Here is a 19,949-nt window from a genome sequence, read left to right as displayed (position 1 = left end):
CGTATTCAGTAGATCTATTTTTTATTGTTGCCTTAGGTGGGGAAGAAAACTTCATGTTTTTCATCTTTCATAACTGAATTGTTACAATTCACACTCTTAAACTAAGAGGAAAAACTCTAAAATATAAGGAGCATTTTTAGTTATTTTTAAACAAGGAAAGTCATTTATCTTAAATTGAGAACGAAGTTTTTTTTTTCCCCTTCTAATCTAAAACTTTAGGAAAATTTCCTAAAGTTTATAAAAGAATTTTGTAGTTTGACTTTCTTTAACACAATAAGAAATAAATGTAAATATTGGCAGGCCTGTAAAGAACGAAGTTTTTTTTTTCCCCTTCTAATCTAAAACTTTAGGAAAATTTCCTAAAGTTTATAAAAGAATTTTGTAGTTTGACTTTCTTTAACACAATAAGAAATAAATGTAAATATTGGCAGGCCTGTAAACCTCCAAACAGTTTTTTGTGATATAACAAACTAGTATTTAACTATTAGTGTTGCCATCATAATTTCATTAGTGTGGCTTCTTTACACACTTTCTCCAGTGACGCAAATACAGACGTGATTTTTTGGAACATCAGACTTATGGCTGCCTTCTCTCTTCTTCATTACTTATGTTGGACACACTGTCATTTTCACTTGCCAAAAAAAATCCCACAGTTCAGTGGACTTCAGTTTTGAGGTCTTTCTTGTCCTTCTTAGACCACCAGTAGCTTTGTCTGTTGGCGATCAGAAATTGGACACTTCTTTTTGGTGTTTAACAAACCAGACTGTTACTTGACTTCTAAGGAAGAATATAGCAAAACAACAAATTTTCTAAGCAACGTCACTAGAAACAACAGCAAATCTCTTTGGAATGCATTCTTTGGAACACAGGCCAAATTATTCTTTTTTATCAAGCTTTATGAGATTTGTATTAAGGTAGTGATAATAAGTCTCAGAATCAAGTAAGATATTAGCAATTGTATATATTTTTCTTTACCCATATGCATATACAGAAATGACTAAAAATACCAAATTGTATATGTATCTGTGCTGTTCTGCTGTAAGCAGACCCCAGAAACTAAGGTTCACATTTGGAGCTTACAGGTTTAGGTTTCTATTATTCTTATACTATAATCAATTCCATGAAGCTAATGTTCAAAGAGAGGGCTTATCCAGTTCTACCAACTTCGCTGTTCCCCATTCCTCCCTTCCCACCCATTGTTTCCCCTCACCTCCACCCAATATACACTTTCTTTGCTATATTTTAGGAAATTTTTTTCAACCTCATTCTCCTCCCTTCTCTTTTCTTGGCTTTGTAACTTATTTATGTAACCTTTCCAGTGATGTCCTGTGGATTATGCTAAAGTATAATAAATAAATCACATGCTTGAATTTGTAGAAAGACCTTATACTATCAAACCATAGTTAATAGAAGCCAAGAGGTCTTTTTAAAGAACTATGACATTAACTCTCCTCTCCTCTTTTTTTCCTAGCACTCATATTTTTTTTGTGGAATGTTTCAAACTCCTAACTTACCCCCTGTTATCGTAAATAATTGAATGGCATTTAATTATCAAGTTAAATTCCCAGCTGTGTCATTCCAGTAATCAGCTTTCTCCTCTACTATTTAAATTAATTTTGTATTAAGTATGTTTTGTTTTTAAATATGTTTCATTCAAGTCTTAGTTTTAGATAATATATTCAAAAGTGGTGTTAGTTTTAATTTCTTGCTTTCTTTATTCCAAACTTCAGTCTGTTCACATTGGATGCCCCTAGCAAGTGGACTTTTTCCTTTTTGTTTTTCTCTTTTTTGGTCATTAAACTTATCTTCCACCTTCTTTGACTTCGAAACCTATTATAATGCACTTTTCAGAATATCGTAAAAATTGCCTCATGGAACAATATTGCTTTCAGAGGTATGGTTTTGAAGAGAATTCGAAGATGGTGCTATTTATATTGATTCATGTAATATTTAGAATGCACTTAAGTATTCATTTTTACCTGAGTCTTAATAAGCTAAATTTTACTAATTTATAAGATAAAACACAACAGTTACCAAGATAAGTGTATAAATGGGCCTGCAAATGACCACCTTGCCTTTGCTACTTCTCATGAGAGTCTTCTTAGTAACCTGTAAACTCAAAACAAAGCCTCTGCTTTCCTAGCCTTATTTAACCTAGCAGGCTGTGAAAGGGGATGTAGGTATTTTCTCCTCCATAGCCAAAATAAGTGATTATGACTCTCTCTATAGCTATCTTTTCTGGACAGTTTTTTTTTTAAAGTAAATAAAAATTAAATTCTTTGACATAAAATTTTCAGATTTAAAAAAATGAGGATTAAATTTAATGATTTAACTTAATTTGGCAAGATCTGTGAGATACAAGATACTATGTTATATATAGTGTCCTTAACTTTGAAGACTTTTCATATTAAATTTGTAATAAATTTAGCTCTCACATTTGTACATATGCATGCCTGGACTTAAACTCAGATTTTATTGGGAAATATAAAATCAGCATTTTGGAGGGGAAGGAGTATATCTGGACAAGTATATACTTAAAAGTTTGAGACAAGTGTACATATGATAGGCTATATAAAGATTTGTGTATATTTCTAAGTATTTGTGTTTTTCATTTTAGACAAACTTCTATCCCATCTTCAAGATGTATATTTCAAGATAGCTATGGGAGAGGAGTTTAAAAGTTCCTACCACAAAGAATAAATATTTGAGGTGATGGATATGCTAAATAGCCTAATTTGATTATTCTTCAATGTCTACATGTTTCAAAACAGCACATTATTCACAAAAACATGTGTAATTATTATTTGGCAATTAAAAATAAAAGTAAAAAACATGAACATCACAACTGGCTAATGATAAAGGAAAAGTGTACAACAGCAATAGAGAGGTGACTGGGCTTTTTCCTGAGTGTGCCTGGGTGTACTTTCCTTCTTATGCCACACCGGGTGAGAGAGAGGGTCCCAGGCCGTGACCCTGCCTCCTTTAAGGAGATAGAATCAAGGCCCTCAAATTGAACACATCAGTTAAGTGTTTCTTATCCTTGGGGGTGGTGTGAAGAGAGGGGAGTTGACAGAGATCTGATTACATCTTCTCCCCTTGGAGCTTCACCAAGTGAACTTGGAATAAATGTTTAATTATACATCAAGTCTCTTTCCTTTTCAAGTAAATGTGTCTATTTCTGTCATATTCTTTTCTGTTTTCATATTCTTAACCTGAACTCTGAGATTCACGTGTTTTTACTATTTTTGTAACGTATATACTTCTAAAATTGTCATTAGTTAGTGTTTGCACCAGTGATGGGAAGATGTGTAATATAGTCCCAGGGAGGTTCTTGAATTAGATTTGATTTTTGTGTCTAAAGTGTTCAAATAGAATTGAACTGTTTGCTTATTAAAAGGACATTAATATAGCTATACTTAAGAGCAGAAGTGTCTGAAATCTTTGAAAAGATACCTATTCATATTGTTAACTATTCATTGTATCGCTTCAGCTGGTATTTTAATCATTTGAGTAATGTTTTCTTTCTTTTGGTGATATAAGAAGAATGAGAATATGATTTCTGTTCTCTATACAGCAGAATTAGTAATGAATAAGCTCAAATGATGTAGTTTGGGCTTATGTGGTATTGGATAAGACTAATTCTGTTAGGTCAATGTAAAATGGGTACTTCACTAGATTATTCAAGTGCCAGGCACATGTTAATTTAAAAGTAGAATAAGAACTCTTAAATAATGAGGCATCTAAAGGTCTTGTTTTAGATGGTATGTGTAGACATATAAAGGAGGCATTTTTAATGATGAAATTATCTTATATCCTTTGCTTAGGGTGTACCAGTGATGGCAATAAGAAACAAAATGATATCAGAAGGACTAGACCCAGATCTTCTTGAGTAAGTAATTCTTCTAATATAATTATATTATTGCTAGGACATTGAATTTGTCAGTTATAAAAAAAATATTTCAAATTCTCTATATTTTTATCCCTACAGTGTTTTATGGTTGAGGATATCATCTTTGTAAATAGTGTCTCTGTTATGTTACCAAAAAGAAACATATCCTATTCTACTAAAACCAGCCTTTACACAGTTTAGGAACAGTTTCAATAGATTAGTAATGATTCTAGATATCCAAAGGAGCTGGAATTTAATGACAGTTGTTTTTTTGTTTGGTTTGGTTTCCTTTTTGTTCTACCTCTTGGTTTTTTGTTTGTTTGTCTGTCCTTTTTTGTTGGGGGGTGATTATTATGTACGGGGGGTAGATGATTTCATTTAAGATCTCAGTGTGTAAGAAATTTAGTCTGCTATAATCTAGGTTAAGCCAGATTAAGAAATAAATAGGCTAAAGTTTCCCTATGTCTGTGTTAATGGTTATTAAGAAACTAGATACTAATTTATGTGAGTTTTTTTAACCTGAAAGTATTTAATCCCTTATTGTGTGAATTTTCTAAAATATTTTTGAGAAATGATAAAAAAAAATTGTGGCTCAGAAATTTGACAACAATTTATTTCATCCAAGCAAATCTGGCTGCATAGTTCGTCTTGTATAAAATATATTGTAATAGATTCTTCCGAAGAATTCTGTTTTGCAAGTATCTAGGTACTTGTAAAGAATCTTTCCAGTTTGGGGTTGTGCTTCACCCCAATGTATTTAGCTGCACACTCCAACCATTCATTACTGTACTAGCAGAGTATACTTTGGAATTTTTCTTGGCTCTCAGTCCTCCAAGAAGAGGTGTACACTTTGGTGGTAAAACATTATGAAGTAGTCTTTGTCTCATATTTTATCTGCCAAAATATGAAATTTATGAATTCTTTTAAAGTCTACAAGAATACATTTCAAACATATATCTACATTTGGTATATGTCCAAGTAGCAAACAGTTCAAGTACAATGGCATAGCTTGGCAATTTGAACTGAAGGATCTCTGAGATATTTGGCATTTGTTCTGGAAATTGTTTCTGACACACACATTGAAAGCCAGATGGGTTGTGATATATATTTTAATGTCAATCAGACCTATAGGTTCAATCCATTTTGGTACTCATTGCAGTATATAGGTTGTAAATATATTTAACATTAACTATGACCTCCTTTTGCTTCTGGAAATACAGTTAGACCTCCTATAATAACAGAGAACTAATATTACCTTTAAAATGATTATCTTTTTCTAGAGAAAATATAATAAGTGGAAAACTAGCACCCTGTAAGCATCAGCATGTGCTGGATATCCAAGACTTTTATCTGCTACTGGCTTCATTTCATCCCCTGCCCAGCCTAAACCTACTTCATATTCCTTTACTTCAACCAGCTACCTGCACTAGCAACTTGATAATCATTCTTGATTCTGTCTTCTTGCTTACCCACTACATATGGGTAAGGAAAATGAGAACACATAGTCAATCACTATGTGTTCTCATTTTTAATATCTCTCACATCTCACCGTATACCTCCATATCCATTGCTGTTTAGTTCACGCCCTCATCATTTGTCATCTGAATTACTATAGTAGCTACTGATTGGTTTTCCTGGTCTCTTTCAAGCCATCCACTAAAGCATCAGTGGATCTCTTCATACTTCATTCTTGCTTCACATCTTCCTGTGACCCTCCACTGCCTTCAACATGTGGTCTAACATCTTAGTATTGCATAGAAATGCTTTTATCATCAAGATGCAGATTCTCTCACTAGCGTCCTCTCTTGTGTTTCTTTCACATATGCCTGTTTCATGTAGCCATAGTGAACTACCTGCAGTTCTCTGAATGTATCATTTTCCTATTCCCTTTTGGTGTCTTTAAATGTTCTCCTTTCTCTCTGTGGAACTCCCTACCCCCATCTGACTGGCCTGGCTAACCTATTATTCTTCAAGACTCCATCAGGTATCACCACCTGATAGAGTCCATAGGTAACTACCATGGGGGAAGATCCCAGGCCCTTCAACATTTCCTTGTGTCTCACTTGGCCAGTTTGAGGGTATTTCGTTGTCTATAAATGTTGAGAAACATTCAGTTGTGAGGTAGTGCCAAGTTTAAGGGTAGAATTCCAGTAACAATTAACATGGTCTTACAGAAAAGCTGCTCCTCAACCACAGCCTGGAGCCTGAATTCTGACCCATTACCTCATACGCACATGCCGTTAGTCACCAGGGGCACTGGTTGGAGTGGGGATGACTCACTATAACCTATCACCACTACTAGCAACCCAGTTTCAACTGCATTTAGCTAGATATGATAAGTGCAATCAACTACTGTGTTAACAGAAGAATTATGGTGCTTTTGGAATCATGTTTACATAAAAGTTACGGAGCCTCACTTCAGGAGAGAAGTATGAGATGATGAAAGAGAAGAAAATGTGCCATCCAAGGGAAGAGTACACTTTTATTTAGAATCTTAGGTACATTTTAAGCCTCAGCCAAGAACTTTCAGTAAAGATTGTTCTGTGTTCTTTTTTCTTTTAAAGTATAAACATACACTTTATTTTTTATTAGCTTTAAGTAGTAAGACAAACTCATACAATTGTTGGAAGAAATGGCCTAGCTCTGTCTGCCCTGAGCAAAGGGCAAAACTGAGGTTAATATAGAAATAAATACTGATCAGAAAATATATTGCTATTTGATTGGCTTATTTGTATGAAAAATTGGAAGCTAAGAGTACATAATTTTAAATCAAAAATATTTACATGATAAAAGAGAAGAGATCCTAGCAATTTTCCTAGGAAAATGACTATTACAGAAATTAGAAAGTCTATAAAATTGTAGAAAATGCCTGATAATTGCTAAGTAAATATTGGATTTGATTCTTCTAAGTGATTGTTTTTAAAAATTAAAGTTTTTGAAAATAACCATTTATATATAACCAAGAATTAGTCCTGCTTTAGCTTCCAAAAATTAATTTCAATACCAGTGAGATAAAAAGATATGTGAAAGAGTATTTGTCATCAAAATACTCAAAAGAGTTTAGGGGAAAATGGAAAAATTTGATTGGTCTTTGGCCAAAGGTTAATACATTCAGAAATATACAATGGGTAAATCACGCCTTAAATATTCTTTCAATCACTGCCTAGATTTTCTTGCTTAGAAAAAAAGAAAGAAGTTTCACCCCATCCTGTTCTGTACTCTTACATTTATGTCCCTGAACTAGCGTTACTATTGTTACCTAGTAATTGCTACTTTTACAATTCTAGGATAAACAGACTAGCTTCTGGACTTGCCCATGATAGTTGAGGCTCAGGATGAGGCCGACTTTAGAGATGGTCTACTTACTTGTATTCAGATTCTACCCTGCCACTTCCTAGTTGTATAACCCTGGTCTGATTACCGAACCTCTCTGTGCGTCAGTTTCCTCATCAGTAAAATGGGAAATAGAAGAGTTCGCTCCTTATAGAGTTGTTCAGACTAGATAGATAATGATGTAAGCACTCAGCACACACAGCTCTGGATAAGCAGTAAATGTTTAATACATATTAGTTGTGATTTATGAATGTTTAATCGAGGACTATGTAGCAAATTCTAGACAATGGATTTATCAGGCTTTGGATAACAACTTGTTTATAATCCTGTAGTTGCCTGTATACTATTATGTTCTCAACAAAGACGTATTTAACATATACAGAGTAGTTATCTTTTTAAATTATATTCTGTTTTCTCAAACTGAGAACCTATATTGTTAACTTTGCTTTAAAGAACAGATTTCTGAAATTGAAGTTCAATTCAACACACTCCTAACCTTAGTGGGAGGGTGCAGTGTGCAGCTTATCGATTTGACTAAAGAAAGCATATAATTGAGTTCAAGTGACTGTGCAGACTTTGAACAGAACCAGCTCAGTTGGCATTTCTCCTGGATATATCTATCCAAAAAACATTTATACCATCCTCCCAGACGGTGGAATGACCACTCTTATGGTTGCCAGAAATAAAAGTAGCCACCTTAGCCTACTTATCCCTGAGACAAGAGGGGATTTATTATTGTTAAACAAAAGGATACTGGAAAGCAAGAAAACTTTTTTTACATGGCATGCCCAGCAGATTTTCCTGCCCTCTAAGATCATTCCTTATCTGCCAGGAGGATCTTTACCTCCTGCTATACAACAGCATAGTGGATTAAAGATTGAGTTTTGGCTGGTTGAGGATAGATTAGACCTCAGTTGCACAACTGGACATCCAAAAATAGGATTTTTACTCTTTCCATTTTGTTAGTTTTTGCTGAGCTAGGTTCTCCATTTAATGTAATTACCAGTCCTCATTCATTAGCTGGCAGACACTAGCTAGAAAGTATAGGACAAACCATATCAAAAAATTGTAATTGGTCTACTTTTAGAAAACTTGATCATAAGAATGAGAGAGATAATAGATATATCAAAGAGGAGATGTTAGAAAGCAGTTGTGGGTCTGTGTGTGGCTAGCAAGCAAGTGGCAGAGGAGTTGCTGGGAAATAAAGGATCCCAAGACCAATAGCAAAAGTCCATCCTACCTAGAACAGCTGCTTTTCTTTTTCTTCATGATATTAGGCATTAAATTGTTTTCATGGTTGCAGGAGTCTACCTACTAAGACAAAGAACAGGATATACCTGTCTTGATGAGAATTCAAAAGAGAAAAGACCAAATTAATCTCACTAGCTGCTATAATTCAAAGTCAAAATTGTTACATTTTTAATTACCCAGAGGTCCTTATTAAGTCAATACAATCTAATTCAAGAATCTTAGTGTTTTGGGTCTTGTTTTTCTTTTCTTTTTTTTTTTTTTTTTTTGACACGGAATTTTGCTCTTGTCACCCAGGCTGGAGTTCAGTGGTGCAATCTCACCTCACTGCAACCTCTGCCTCCCAGGTTCAAGTGATTCTCCTGCCTCAGCCTCCCAAGTAGCTGGGATTACAGGCACATGCCACCATGCCTGGCTAATTTTTGTATTTTTAGTAGAGACAGGGTTTCACCATGTTGGCCAGGCTGGTCTCGAACTCCTGACCTCAGGTGATCTACCCACTTCAGTCTCCCAAAGTGCTGGGATTACAGGTGTGAGCCACAACACCTGGCTCTCTTAAGACCACCTATTGCCATTGCATAGCTCTGACAGATCATTAATGAACAGTACCATGTGACATTATAACTTTATGTGTGTGTAGTTGCCATTAGTGATTTGAATAATAACTACCTCATCATCTCCTACTCAGCAATATTTTTACTGACAATGTTTTTGGTACTTAATCTGCTTTAAATTCAATGTTTTTAAGTGTCTAGAAATGAAAAAATGTTTTTAAACTCTTTATCTTCCATGTTTTCCCAAAGAATGTTTGGTTTTTGTGTCCTTAAAGTAGCTAGTTTTAAACACAAATACAAATCTTCCTTTAATGAAAACAAATTAAACCAACAATATTGGTATTTTAGGACTCTCTTCGTATTTAGGATGGCAGAAATCAACTCAAACTAGCTTATGTAAGAAGGGAAGTTATGGACTCTCATAGCTGAAAAATCTAGGTAAGGACAGGATCTAGGGACTCATCAGGGCTGGCTGACTGGCATTCTTCTCTGCCCACTTCATTCTACCTTTACTTCCTTGGTATAATAAACTGTGTCTCTCCTAGTGCTGATGAGTTTCCTCTCTGAAGCCTGGGAACATAGCCCCCCAGAATATTGCTAGTTTTTCCAGTTGAACAGAGAGAGAGTTCCCTCTTCTCCATAACTCATAGCTCGTTTATAAGGAAACATTCTGACTAGCCCTGCTTGAATTGTGTGCCTTTCCTTGAATCCATCTGTCTCTCTCTCTCTGCAAGGGAATAGATTCCTGTGATTGACCAGGCCTAGACTGTGTGACTGAAACAAGAAAGTGGATAGGGAGAAGATGAGGACAGCGAGGATTCTAGTTGACAGCCTTCACTGATTCACATCAATGGGAGAAGAGTGGGTGTCAAAATTAGAATGTGCACAGCATCTGGTATGCTAAAAAGGGCAGATTTGTATATACTTCGTCCTTTCTCCTGCACCTTTCTATATTTTGGCTCATTTTTAGTTGAGGTCAACCTAGTAACTTCTTTGAAAACATATATATTTTTAAGATAGTTTAGACTTAATAATTAGCTTAAACTTAAACTTTTTAAAAATTTGCTTTTATTAAGAATTTTGCTGATAATTTTGATGTCACAAATATAAATATGCTATTTAAAATGTAGCCACCAATTTAGTGTTTTTATTGTAACCACCAAAGATTGAAATTGTTAAAAAAAATACACATGATATTCATGATATATATTTTTCTGTATTTTGTTGATAGAATCTTTTTTGGAAATTCACTTATATATTTAAAATAACAAGAGACTATTATAAAGTCCTCATTTCCAAATTTTAGTAGCAAAGTGTGTTTTCTTTGAATTGGGAGAAGCTAAACTTTAGTAGTTTAAGGTAGCAACTTTTTCAAATATGTCTTTAAATTTCTTTCCATGAAAAACAACTTATAGGGTGAAGTAAGAACATTTATGATCATAATATGCAGAGCCAAATTTCTGTTCCCCTTGAAAACACAAATATCCAGGCTGGAAATGATGGTATTGCTGTGAGTTTTATTATTACTAGTAATACTTAAAAGACTTTACAACTTACAAAATGCTTTCCTATCTTCATTTGATTCTTGTGGCTTGCTTTTCTTTTTCGTACCCAAAGAAAAACTTTTTCTTTTGTTCTCCTGGCAATTCCAATTTCAAGTAGCATAAAATTTCTTTTAACATGAATGAGGGGGCCAGGCACGGTGGCTCATGCCTGTAATCCCAGCACTTTGGGAGGCTGAAGCAAGCAGATCACCTGAGGTCAGGAATTCGAGACCAGCCTGGCCAACATGGTGAAACCCTGTCTCCACTAAAAAATACAAAAATTAGCTGGGTGTGGTGGCAGGCTTCTGTAATCCCAGCTACTTGGGAGGCAGAGGCAGGGAGAATTGCTTGAACCTGGGAGGTGGAGGTTGGAGTGAGCAAGATGGTGCCGCTGCACTCCAGCCTCTCTAAATAAATAAATAAGCGAGACTTCATCTCTAAATAAATAAATAAATAATAAAATAAAATAAAATGAATGAGGAGCCAGGTGCAGTGGCTCATGCCTGTAATCTCAACACTTTGGGAGGACAAGGGTAGAGGATCACTTGAAGCCAGGAGTTCTAAACCAGATTGGGCAACAAAGTGAGACCTCATCTTTACAAAAAATCAAATTAGCCAGGCACAATGTTGTGTATCTGCAGTCCCAACTACTTGGGAGGCTAAGGCAGGAGGATCACTTGAGCCCAGGAGGCTGAGGCTATAGTGAGCTCTGACCATGCCACTGTACTCCAGGCTGGGCAACAGAATGAGATGTCCCCAATAAATAAACAAACAAAGACAATAATAAGTATTGGTAAGGATATGAAGAAATTGGAGCCCCTGTGCATTGTTGGTGGGAATATAAAATGATGCAGCTGCTATAGAAAACAGTATTGTGATCCTTCAAAAAATTAAAAATAGAATTATCATTCAGCACTTCCACTTTGGGGCATGTACCCAAAAGAATTGAAAGCAGAGTCTCAAAGAGATATTTGTATATGCATGTTCATAGCAGCATTTTTCACAATAGCCAAAAAATGGAAGCAATGCAAGTAACCATCAGTGGATGAATAGGAACAATTATGGTATATACATACAGTGGAATATTATTCAGCTTTAAAAAGGAAGGAAATTCTGACACATGCTACAACATAGATGGACTTTTAGGACATTATGCTAAATGAAATAAGCCTATCACAGAAGGACAAATATGGTATGATTCCACTTGCATGAGGTATCTAGTGTAGTCAAATTCATAGCGACAGAAAGAATAGTGATTGTCAGCAGCTGGAGGGAGAAGGGAATATTAATAAGTGAGTACGGTGATTCAGTTTTGCAAGATGAAGAGAGTTCTGGAGATGGATGGTGATGATGGTTGTACAACAATGTGAATGTACTTAACACTACCATATACTTAAAAATGGTTATGATGTTAAATTATATGTTATCTGTATTTTACCACAATAAGAAAAATTGAAAAAAGAAAAAATGAATAAGTACAGACAATAACAAGTGTTGCTGAGGGTGTGGAGAAATTGGAACCCTCATACATTGCAGGTACAAATGTAAAATGGTACAGCTGCTTCAGAAAAGTTTGGCAGTTCCTCGGAAGGTTAAACAGAGTTTCCACCTATTGCTCCTGCTAGATGTTCTAATCTCATCTAATGTTGCACCCCGGGGTACCTTACACTCTAACTACCAAATGACTTACAGTTTCTGAGTGCAGCCTGCTACACCATCCCATTTTATTCTTTACCCAGAATGCTGTCATTCTCTCTTATTTCCACCTTTTCTGTTTCTGGCGAAGTCTTACTCGAATCATAAAATTCTTCACAAGTATTTCCAATTCTTTGGAGTCTTCTCTGACCAACTTCAGCGACCATTTTTTCTGTTCAAACAGACAGTTCAGCCTTATTTGTATATATACAGCTGTGCATCGCTTAATGACAGGGATATGTTACAATAAATGCATTGTAGGTGATTTTGTCATTGTGCAAACATCATAGAGTGTACTTACACAAGCCTAAATGGTATAGCGTGCGACATACTCAGGCTATAAACCTGTATAGCATATTACTGTACCGAATACTGTAGGCAGTTGTAACACAATGACAAGTATTTGTGTATCTAAGCGTATCTAAATATAGAAAGTAAAAAATGGTACCTGCATAGGGCAGTTACCATGAATGGAGCTTTCAGGACTGGAGTTGCTCTGGGTGAGTCAGTGAGTGAATAGGGAGTGAATATGAAGGCCTAAGACATTATTATACCAACTGTAAATTTCATAAACACTGTACACTTAGACTACACTAAATTTATTTTTAAAACTTTTTTCAATAATAAATTAACCTTAGCTTAGTATAACTTTATCAACTTTTTTTTACCTTTTTAACTATTTTGTAATACTGCTTTACTTAGCTTAAAAGACAAGTCATACATTGTACAGCTATACAAAAATATTTTCTCTCTTTATATCTGTATTTTTAAACTTTTTATTTTGACTTCTTAAACTTTTTTGCTAAAAACTAAAACACATACAAGGCCTACACATGTCAGGATCATCAATATGACTGTTCTCCTCCATATCCTGTCTGACTAGAAGGTCTTCAGGGGCAATAACACGCATAAATCTATTTTCTATTGTAACAATTCCTTCTTCTGGAATATCTCCTGAAGGACCTCCCTGAGGCTGTTTAACGTTAACTTTTTTTTTCAAAAAGTAACTAGAAGGAGTACACTCTAAAATAACAACAGAGGCCAGGCACAGTGGCTAACACCTGTAATCCCAACGCTTTGGGAGGCTGAGGCAGGTGCATCACCTGAGATCAGGAGTTCGAGACCAGTCTGGCCAACATGGAGAAACCCCTTCACTACTAAAAATATAAAAATTAGCTGGGCATAGTGGTGCATGCCTGTAATCCCAGCTACTCTGGAGGCTGATGCAGGAGAATGGCTTGAACCCCGGAGGCGGAGATTGCAGTGAGCCAATATTGCACCACTGCACCCTAGCCTGACAGAGCAAGACTATCTCAAAAAATGTAAAATAAAATGAAATAACAAGAGAGGCTGGGTGCTGTGGCTCACGCCTGTAATTCCAGCACTTTGGGAGGCTGAGGCAGATAGATCAGTTGAGGTCAGGAGTTCAAGACCAGCCTGGCCAACATGGTGAAACCTACTGTCTACCAAAAATAAAAAAAATTAGCCAGGTGTGGTGGTACATGCCTGTAGTCCCAGCTACTCGGGAGACTGAGGCAGGAGACTCTCTTGAACCCAGGAGGCAGAGGTTTCAGTGAGCCAAGATCACACCACTGCATTCCAGCCTGGACAACAGAGTGAGACTCCTTGTCAAATAAAATAAAATAACAGAAAGTACAGTATAGTAAATACTAGGTGATAGAGGTTTCTCAGCTCCATTATAATCTAATGGGACCACCATCATATGCAGTCCATCATTGACTGAAACATTATTATGTGGCACATGGCTGTATCACATTCTGTAACAATTTGCTTGCATTTCTGTCTCCCTCACAAAAATATTTGCTGCTTCAGGGAAGGAACTACTTGTTATTCATCTCTGTACCTAACACATTTTCTAGCAAATAGTAGATGCAGATGATGAAAATAAATAATCATAGTAACAGCAGATATTTATTTGATACTATGTGCCAGATATTATCGAACACACTTTACATTTATTAATTAATTTAATCATCACAAAATCCAGTCAGTCACAAAGTAGTTAAATAAACAGCTTCCCCAAAGTTGGCCAACAAGTAAGAAACAAGGATGGGATTTCAGCATAGACGGTCTGTACCCAGAGCCTATATTCTTAATTACTATGCAATATAGCATCACGTTTCAATAAATGGTTACACATGTAAATTAATGAATTTTATAGTTTCAGTTTCTTCTAGTCCTAAGCTTTTATCCTTTTCCTTTTTTTTTTTTTTTTTCTTTTTTTTTTTGAGACAGGGTTTCACTCTGTTGCCCAGGCTGGAGTGCCCAGGCATGGTCACAGCTCACTGCAGACTCTGCCCCCCCAGCCTCAAGCAATCCACCTCAGCCTCCAAAGTAGCTGGCACAATAGGCCGCTACTGGCTAATTTCTCTGTTTTTTTTGTTTTTTTTTTTGTTTTTTTTTTTGCAAAGGATGGGGTTTTGCGCTGTTGCCCAGGCTGGTCTTGAACTCCTGGGCTTAAGCAATCCACCCTTCTCGGCCTCCCAAAGTGCTGGGATTACAGGCATGAACCAACATCCCTGACCTACCCTTTTCTAAAGTAGCATTTATTTTAGGAAGTTATGTACATTGTTGTATTTGTTTGAGTTGTCAGAGATACTAATATAATTTTGATGTGGTATTAAAATAATTCCCACTGGTAATGTTTTCCTACTTAACAAAGTATAGACAGTAAGAAATCAACTATATAGCAAAGAGAAATTTACTGGGTAAAATGTGCCTAGTATTCAGGCCCACTAATTCTAGAGTTGTTGCTTCTAATGAAAAGCGATGACGATGATGGTCCCGTGTTAGTATTTTAGGCAGATGGAGCATCAGTCAAATCCTGGAACCGCCATACCCAGCTTTAAAATTTTACTGTATTGAGTACATAAGGCTTCCTTGTAGATATAATTGAAAATTGTTCGGCAGAGCAAATGGGTTTATATTTGACAACTAGGGAGCAATGCCAGTATTTCTTTCTCTTTTGTAGTATGCCAAATATATTTAAAAATATAAGCCGTAATTTTAATACCTAAAGTAACTGTTAGACTGTGCATTTTCTTATTTTAGTAATAGTAATTTCTGTTTGTGGTGAATAAGAGTTTTATTTTTAAGTGTCCTAAATGTTTAATAAGAGTCAAGAAGCCTGAGGGAGAAATCAGTCTGGTAGTTTTTAATTATCAAGATACAGCAGTTATAGGCCAGGCACGGTAGCTCACACCTATAATCCCAGCACTTTGGGAGGCCAGGGCAAGTGGATCACAAGGTCAGGAGATCAAGACCATCCTGGCCACCATGGTGAAACCCCATCTCTACTAAAAATACAAAAATTAGCTGGGCGTGCTGGCACACGTCTGTAGTTCCAGCTGCTCAGGAGGCTGAGGCAAGAGAATGGCTTGAACCCGGGAGACAAAGGTTGCAGTGAGCCGAAATCACACCACTGCACTTCAGCCTGGCGACAGCGAGACTCCATCTCAAAAAAAAAAAGATAAAGCAGTTATATTGTTATTCCTTTTCCTCTTGGTTCCCCCGCCCCCAAAAAATACTTTTCTTGCTTAATTTACTTTCTTGGTAAGAGTGAATAGAGGCTGAATGATAGTGCCACTGCACTGATTAAATGATTTACTGGCACAAAACTATTGAGGCTTAACTAGTTGACTGTTTTAATAACATCATTAAAATTTCATTTAGGTTTATTAGAGCACATCCATGCAAAGTTGGAATCTAACCATTCTCATGTCTCCTTATTATGCCTAGGGGATCTTTGAAACAGTATTTTTGCCAACTCATACTTTCTATTTTCATTCTGTAAAGATAAAACATGTAAGTGAAAATGTTTAACAAACATTAAGAACCTTTTTTGACCAGGCACTCTCCTTCGCTACAAAATTTCCACATTACCTATTTTTTAATAGCCATTTTTGAACTGTCTTCCATTTCTAAGTTTCTCCCTGAAGCTTTCCTGAACATGAAGCGTTTCCTTTTCATTTCTAGCTTTCCTTTCTCTGTACCTCATGTACACTTGGAAGCTTCAGGGCTTTAGCACTGGTCATGCTAGCCTCTACAGATCGCATCTCTGTCTATAGTTGGGTCTCCATGGTAATGAGAAGCAGAATGTGCTGAAGCAGCGCACTATGTAAGGACTGGCAAGAGAAAATACTGCCGTGGCCTCTACAGGCATAGCATTGAATCCCCATGGTGCCGAAGAAGCCTGAGAGAAGCATGCTAGTGGGGTAGTGCGGGAGACTAAGGACACGGACTTGGCAGATTTATTAGCAGCAATATTCTAAGATGAACCAATTTCAAGAGTTTGTAAGTGTTCTTTTCAATTGGAAAAGACTTTTAAATTTTTTTTCTTTTCTTTTAGGAGGCCAGATGCTCCAGTGCCTGATGGTGAAAGTCAAAAAACTGTAGAAGAAAGTTCAGATAGCGAATCTTCTTTTAGTGACTAAGCTTAATTTTGATAAGAATTACATATGCATGCATAGGGGTACATTTACATTCTGTAAGAGATTGAGCCTGAACTCTGTTAGTCATAAGAATATCGAATGGCCACATGTCCACTACCAAGCCTCTTCTATGTTAAAAAATAATAATAATAAAGCATTTGTAATCTGCCGGTGTGTCTTGTCGCTAAAATAAAGGGCCTTGAAATGAAAAATAGGATAACCTAAATAAAGTACAATTAGTGCTACAAATACTAAGATGGAATATTTTAGAGATGCAATGAACAGTTACGGCCAGGCACAGTGGCTCACCCCTGTAATCCCAGCACTTTGGGAGGCCGAGGCAAGTGGATCACCTGAGGTCAGGAGTTCAAGACCAGCCTGGGCAACATGGTGAAACCCCGTCTCTACTGAAAATACAAAAATTTAGCTGGGCGTGGTGACAAAAATTAGCTGGGCATGGTGGTGGCTGCCTATATTTCCAGCTATCTGGGAGGCTGAGGCAGGAGAATCACTTGAACCCGGGAGGTAAAGGTTGCAGTGAGCCGAGATTGAGTCATTGCACTCCAGCCATGGCGACAAGAGCAAATCTCCATCTCAAAAAAAAAAAAAATGCGATGCAATGAACAATTTTAAATGAAGTCAGTGTGAGTTTATGATCAATAATAGACCCAATGCAAAAAAAAAAAGTAAATTTGGCTAAGTGAATTATTCAATTTTTGTGAATATTTTGGTGTGAAAAGTATATGGATTCATATCATGAGTTGTTAAAGACATTTCTGGTAGAAAGTAATGCTGGGTTGAAATTTATGGGTATGGAACTTTTTGGTAGTATTTTTTAGCATACATAGCCTTTCACCACTTGGCCATTAGTTCATATGTTTTTTAAGTCAGATATTCTTATACAGTCATGCATTGCTTAACAACAGGGATACATTCTGAGAAATGCGTCGTTAGGCGATTTTGTTGTGCAAACATTGTGGATTTCGTCACAAATGTACTTAAACTATTGCTTCTAGGCTACACACAGCATGTTACTGTACTGAATACTGTAGGCGGTTGTAACACAATGGTATTTGTGTATCTAAATGTAGAAAAGGTGCAGTCAAAGGTGGTTTTATAATCTTAGGGGATGTTGACCAAAACATTGTGCAGCGCATGACTGTATTTATTAGCAGATGGAAATTGAAGGTCATTTCAGTGTGGTTCAGAATGAGTAACCATCATTGCCATTAACTCCTGTATTACCTAAACAAAAAAAATTTGTGCAGCAGGATTAAAATGTTCTCACCTCACCTTGCAAATAAGTAATTATTATTCATAGTTACTTACACACAGTCTAGAAAATTCCTAAAGTACTTATGTGAAAAAATATATGAATGCATTTAACGAATTGTGCCTGTTTTAGTTTAGTTCACCTGAAAGTAGAGCCTGAGAAAAGGGCTTGTGTATATAAGGTCATTTGCAAGGTGATCCCAGAAAACAGAAGTGAAAAAACAGGGAGTGGAAAAGGGAGAAAACCACTTAAAAGTATATTATCAGCCGGATGCAGTAGCTCATGCCTGTAATCCCAGCACTTTGGGACGCTGAGGCAGGCGGATCACTTGAGGTCAGGAGTTTGAGACCAGCCCGGCCAACATGGTGAAACCCCGTCTCTACTAAAAATATAAAATTTAGCTGGGCGCGGTGCGGGTTCCTGTAATCCCAGCTACTGGGAGGCTGAGGCAGGAGAAGCACTTGAACCCAGGAGGTGGAGGTTGCAGTGAGCCCAGATGGCACCACTACACTCCAGCCTGGGTGATAGAGTGAGACTCTCAAAAATAATAAAATTTAAAAAGTGTGTTATCAAGATTGCCAGTTGGGGTTTGAGTGCTCCAAGACCTTCTGAGGAACTTTCAGAATGCCTCCCAAAGTTTTTCAACTAATAGAACTGGGAACATTTATTAACCAGTTTCCAACCCCCGTTAGTTTAGAGTTGCCTCCAGGGTCGTTAATTATCCTTGCACTTCTGGGCTGTACTTCTATGTGGGAAAGCAGCACCCCAGTGTTGAAGAAAGACTTGGAACAGGAAGCAGAAAGATACATGGCTTTGACTTGCAGTGGAATTTCACCAACAGAAAGGACAAGTCCGAGCTTACTCACCTAGAACTATCCATGTAGCTGTGACGGATACCGGAAGTGGACGACGGAATGTGCAAAAGAGATATTTGCTGCAGTCTACCCAAAAGCAGTCAGTTCAGAACTGCTTGAGTCCCATGTTAAGTCTACTTTGTCACAAGGTGATAGCCAGCCACAGTCTTTCTAAAATCTACACAGGAAGATTAGTGAGACAAGCCACACTTACTATCACTACAACTGGACGCAAGGCCCAAACTGGTACTTAACATCTTCTTCCGCCACCCATTTTACGTTTCTCCTGCTCTATATCAGAAATTCCGCTGGTCTAGGCATTCCTATTTCTTTTCTCTTGGTTCCTGGATCCGTGAATCCTGGTAGTTGAGGACATGGCATCATATACTAGCCATTTTTGTAGTGCATTTACCACATCCTAGAGATTAGCACTTCAACCCTGCAGAATCTCTGAGATGGTGCCTGCAGTGAGCCTATAATAGACCATTTCATTGTTCTATTTGATTGATTTCTTCTGGATAATGTTGTATGCGGTAAGACCAGTGGATCCAACAATTCGTGCACCTATTGTTACTCATTTGCTACAAAATAATCCGAAGATCTGAGGCAGTGTAATGCAAGATACCGTGTTGGTAATAGGCATCCTGTAGGCTATCAGAGAGCAGTGCTGGCAGAGGTGCCGCTGGAAGGAAAGGAAAGCCCCTGTTAAGAGTAGTAATTAATTACAATAAGAAAGAGTTACTCCTCTTCCAGGGTAGAAGGAATTTAATGCAAATAAATTGCTCCCAAGTGACTGGTTAATCTCTTCAAGGAATAGTACCAAATCATTGGTCTCTGCTGCTGACAAATAGGGTATTCAGCAGTAGCTGAATCCTAGCTCATCTAGCTCATCACCAGATGACCATTAGTGTGGAAGCCCAAGCTGTTGGGCCCAAGCATAGCCGGCATCTCTGCCACCATGATTACTCCATTTGTGGGCTCATTGTGTAACCTGGGGCAATCAAGGACAAGGCTAGCTGACATCTACTGGAGAAATCATCCTGTCCACCTAATTTTTGCCTCCTCAGGTGAGTGTTTTCTTTCTGACATTTCGTCCTACAAAAATCTT

The 19,949-nt window shown here is 36.9% G+C and overlaps 1 protein-coding gene across 5 annotated transcripts in view; it reads left to right on the top strand.

Moving 5' to 3' along the window:
* WASHC3 (WASH complex subunit 3) overlaps positions 1-16,884 on the top strand; it is a 47,107-nt gene extending 30,223 nt beyond the window's left edge. For all 5 annotated transcript variants that reach the window (XM_023187907.1, XM_023187828.1, XM_023187991.1 and 2 more), the window contains 2 exons: positions 3,825-3,889; positions 16,633-16,884. In XM_023187907.1, the coding sequence (XP_023043675.1) occupies positions 3,825-3,889; positions 16,633-16,717 (150 nt within the window). In that variant the 3' untranslated portion in view covers positions 16,718-16,884. The remainder of the gene's footprint in view (positions 1-3,824; positions 3,890-16,632) is intronic.
* The last annotated feature ends 3,065 nt before the right edge of the window (positions 16,885-19,949 follow it).

Source organism: Piliocolobus tephrosceles, chromosome 10 (assembly GCF_002776525.5).
Source record: "Piliocolobus tephrosceles isolate RC106 chromosome 10, ASM277652v3, whole genome shotgun sequence".
Classification (NCBI taxonomy): domain Eukaryota; kingdom Metazoa; phylum Chordata; class Mammalia; order Primates; family Cercopithecidae; genus Piliocolobus; species Piliocolobus tephrosceles.
This window is presented reverse-complemented; position numbering and strand designations above follow the sequence as displayed.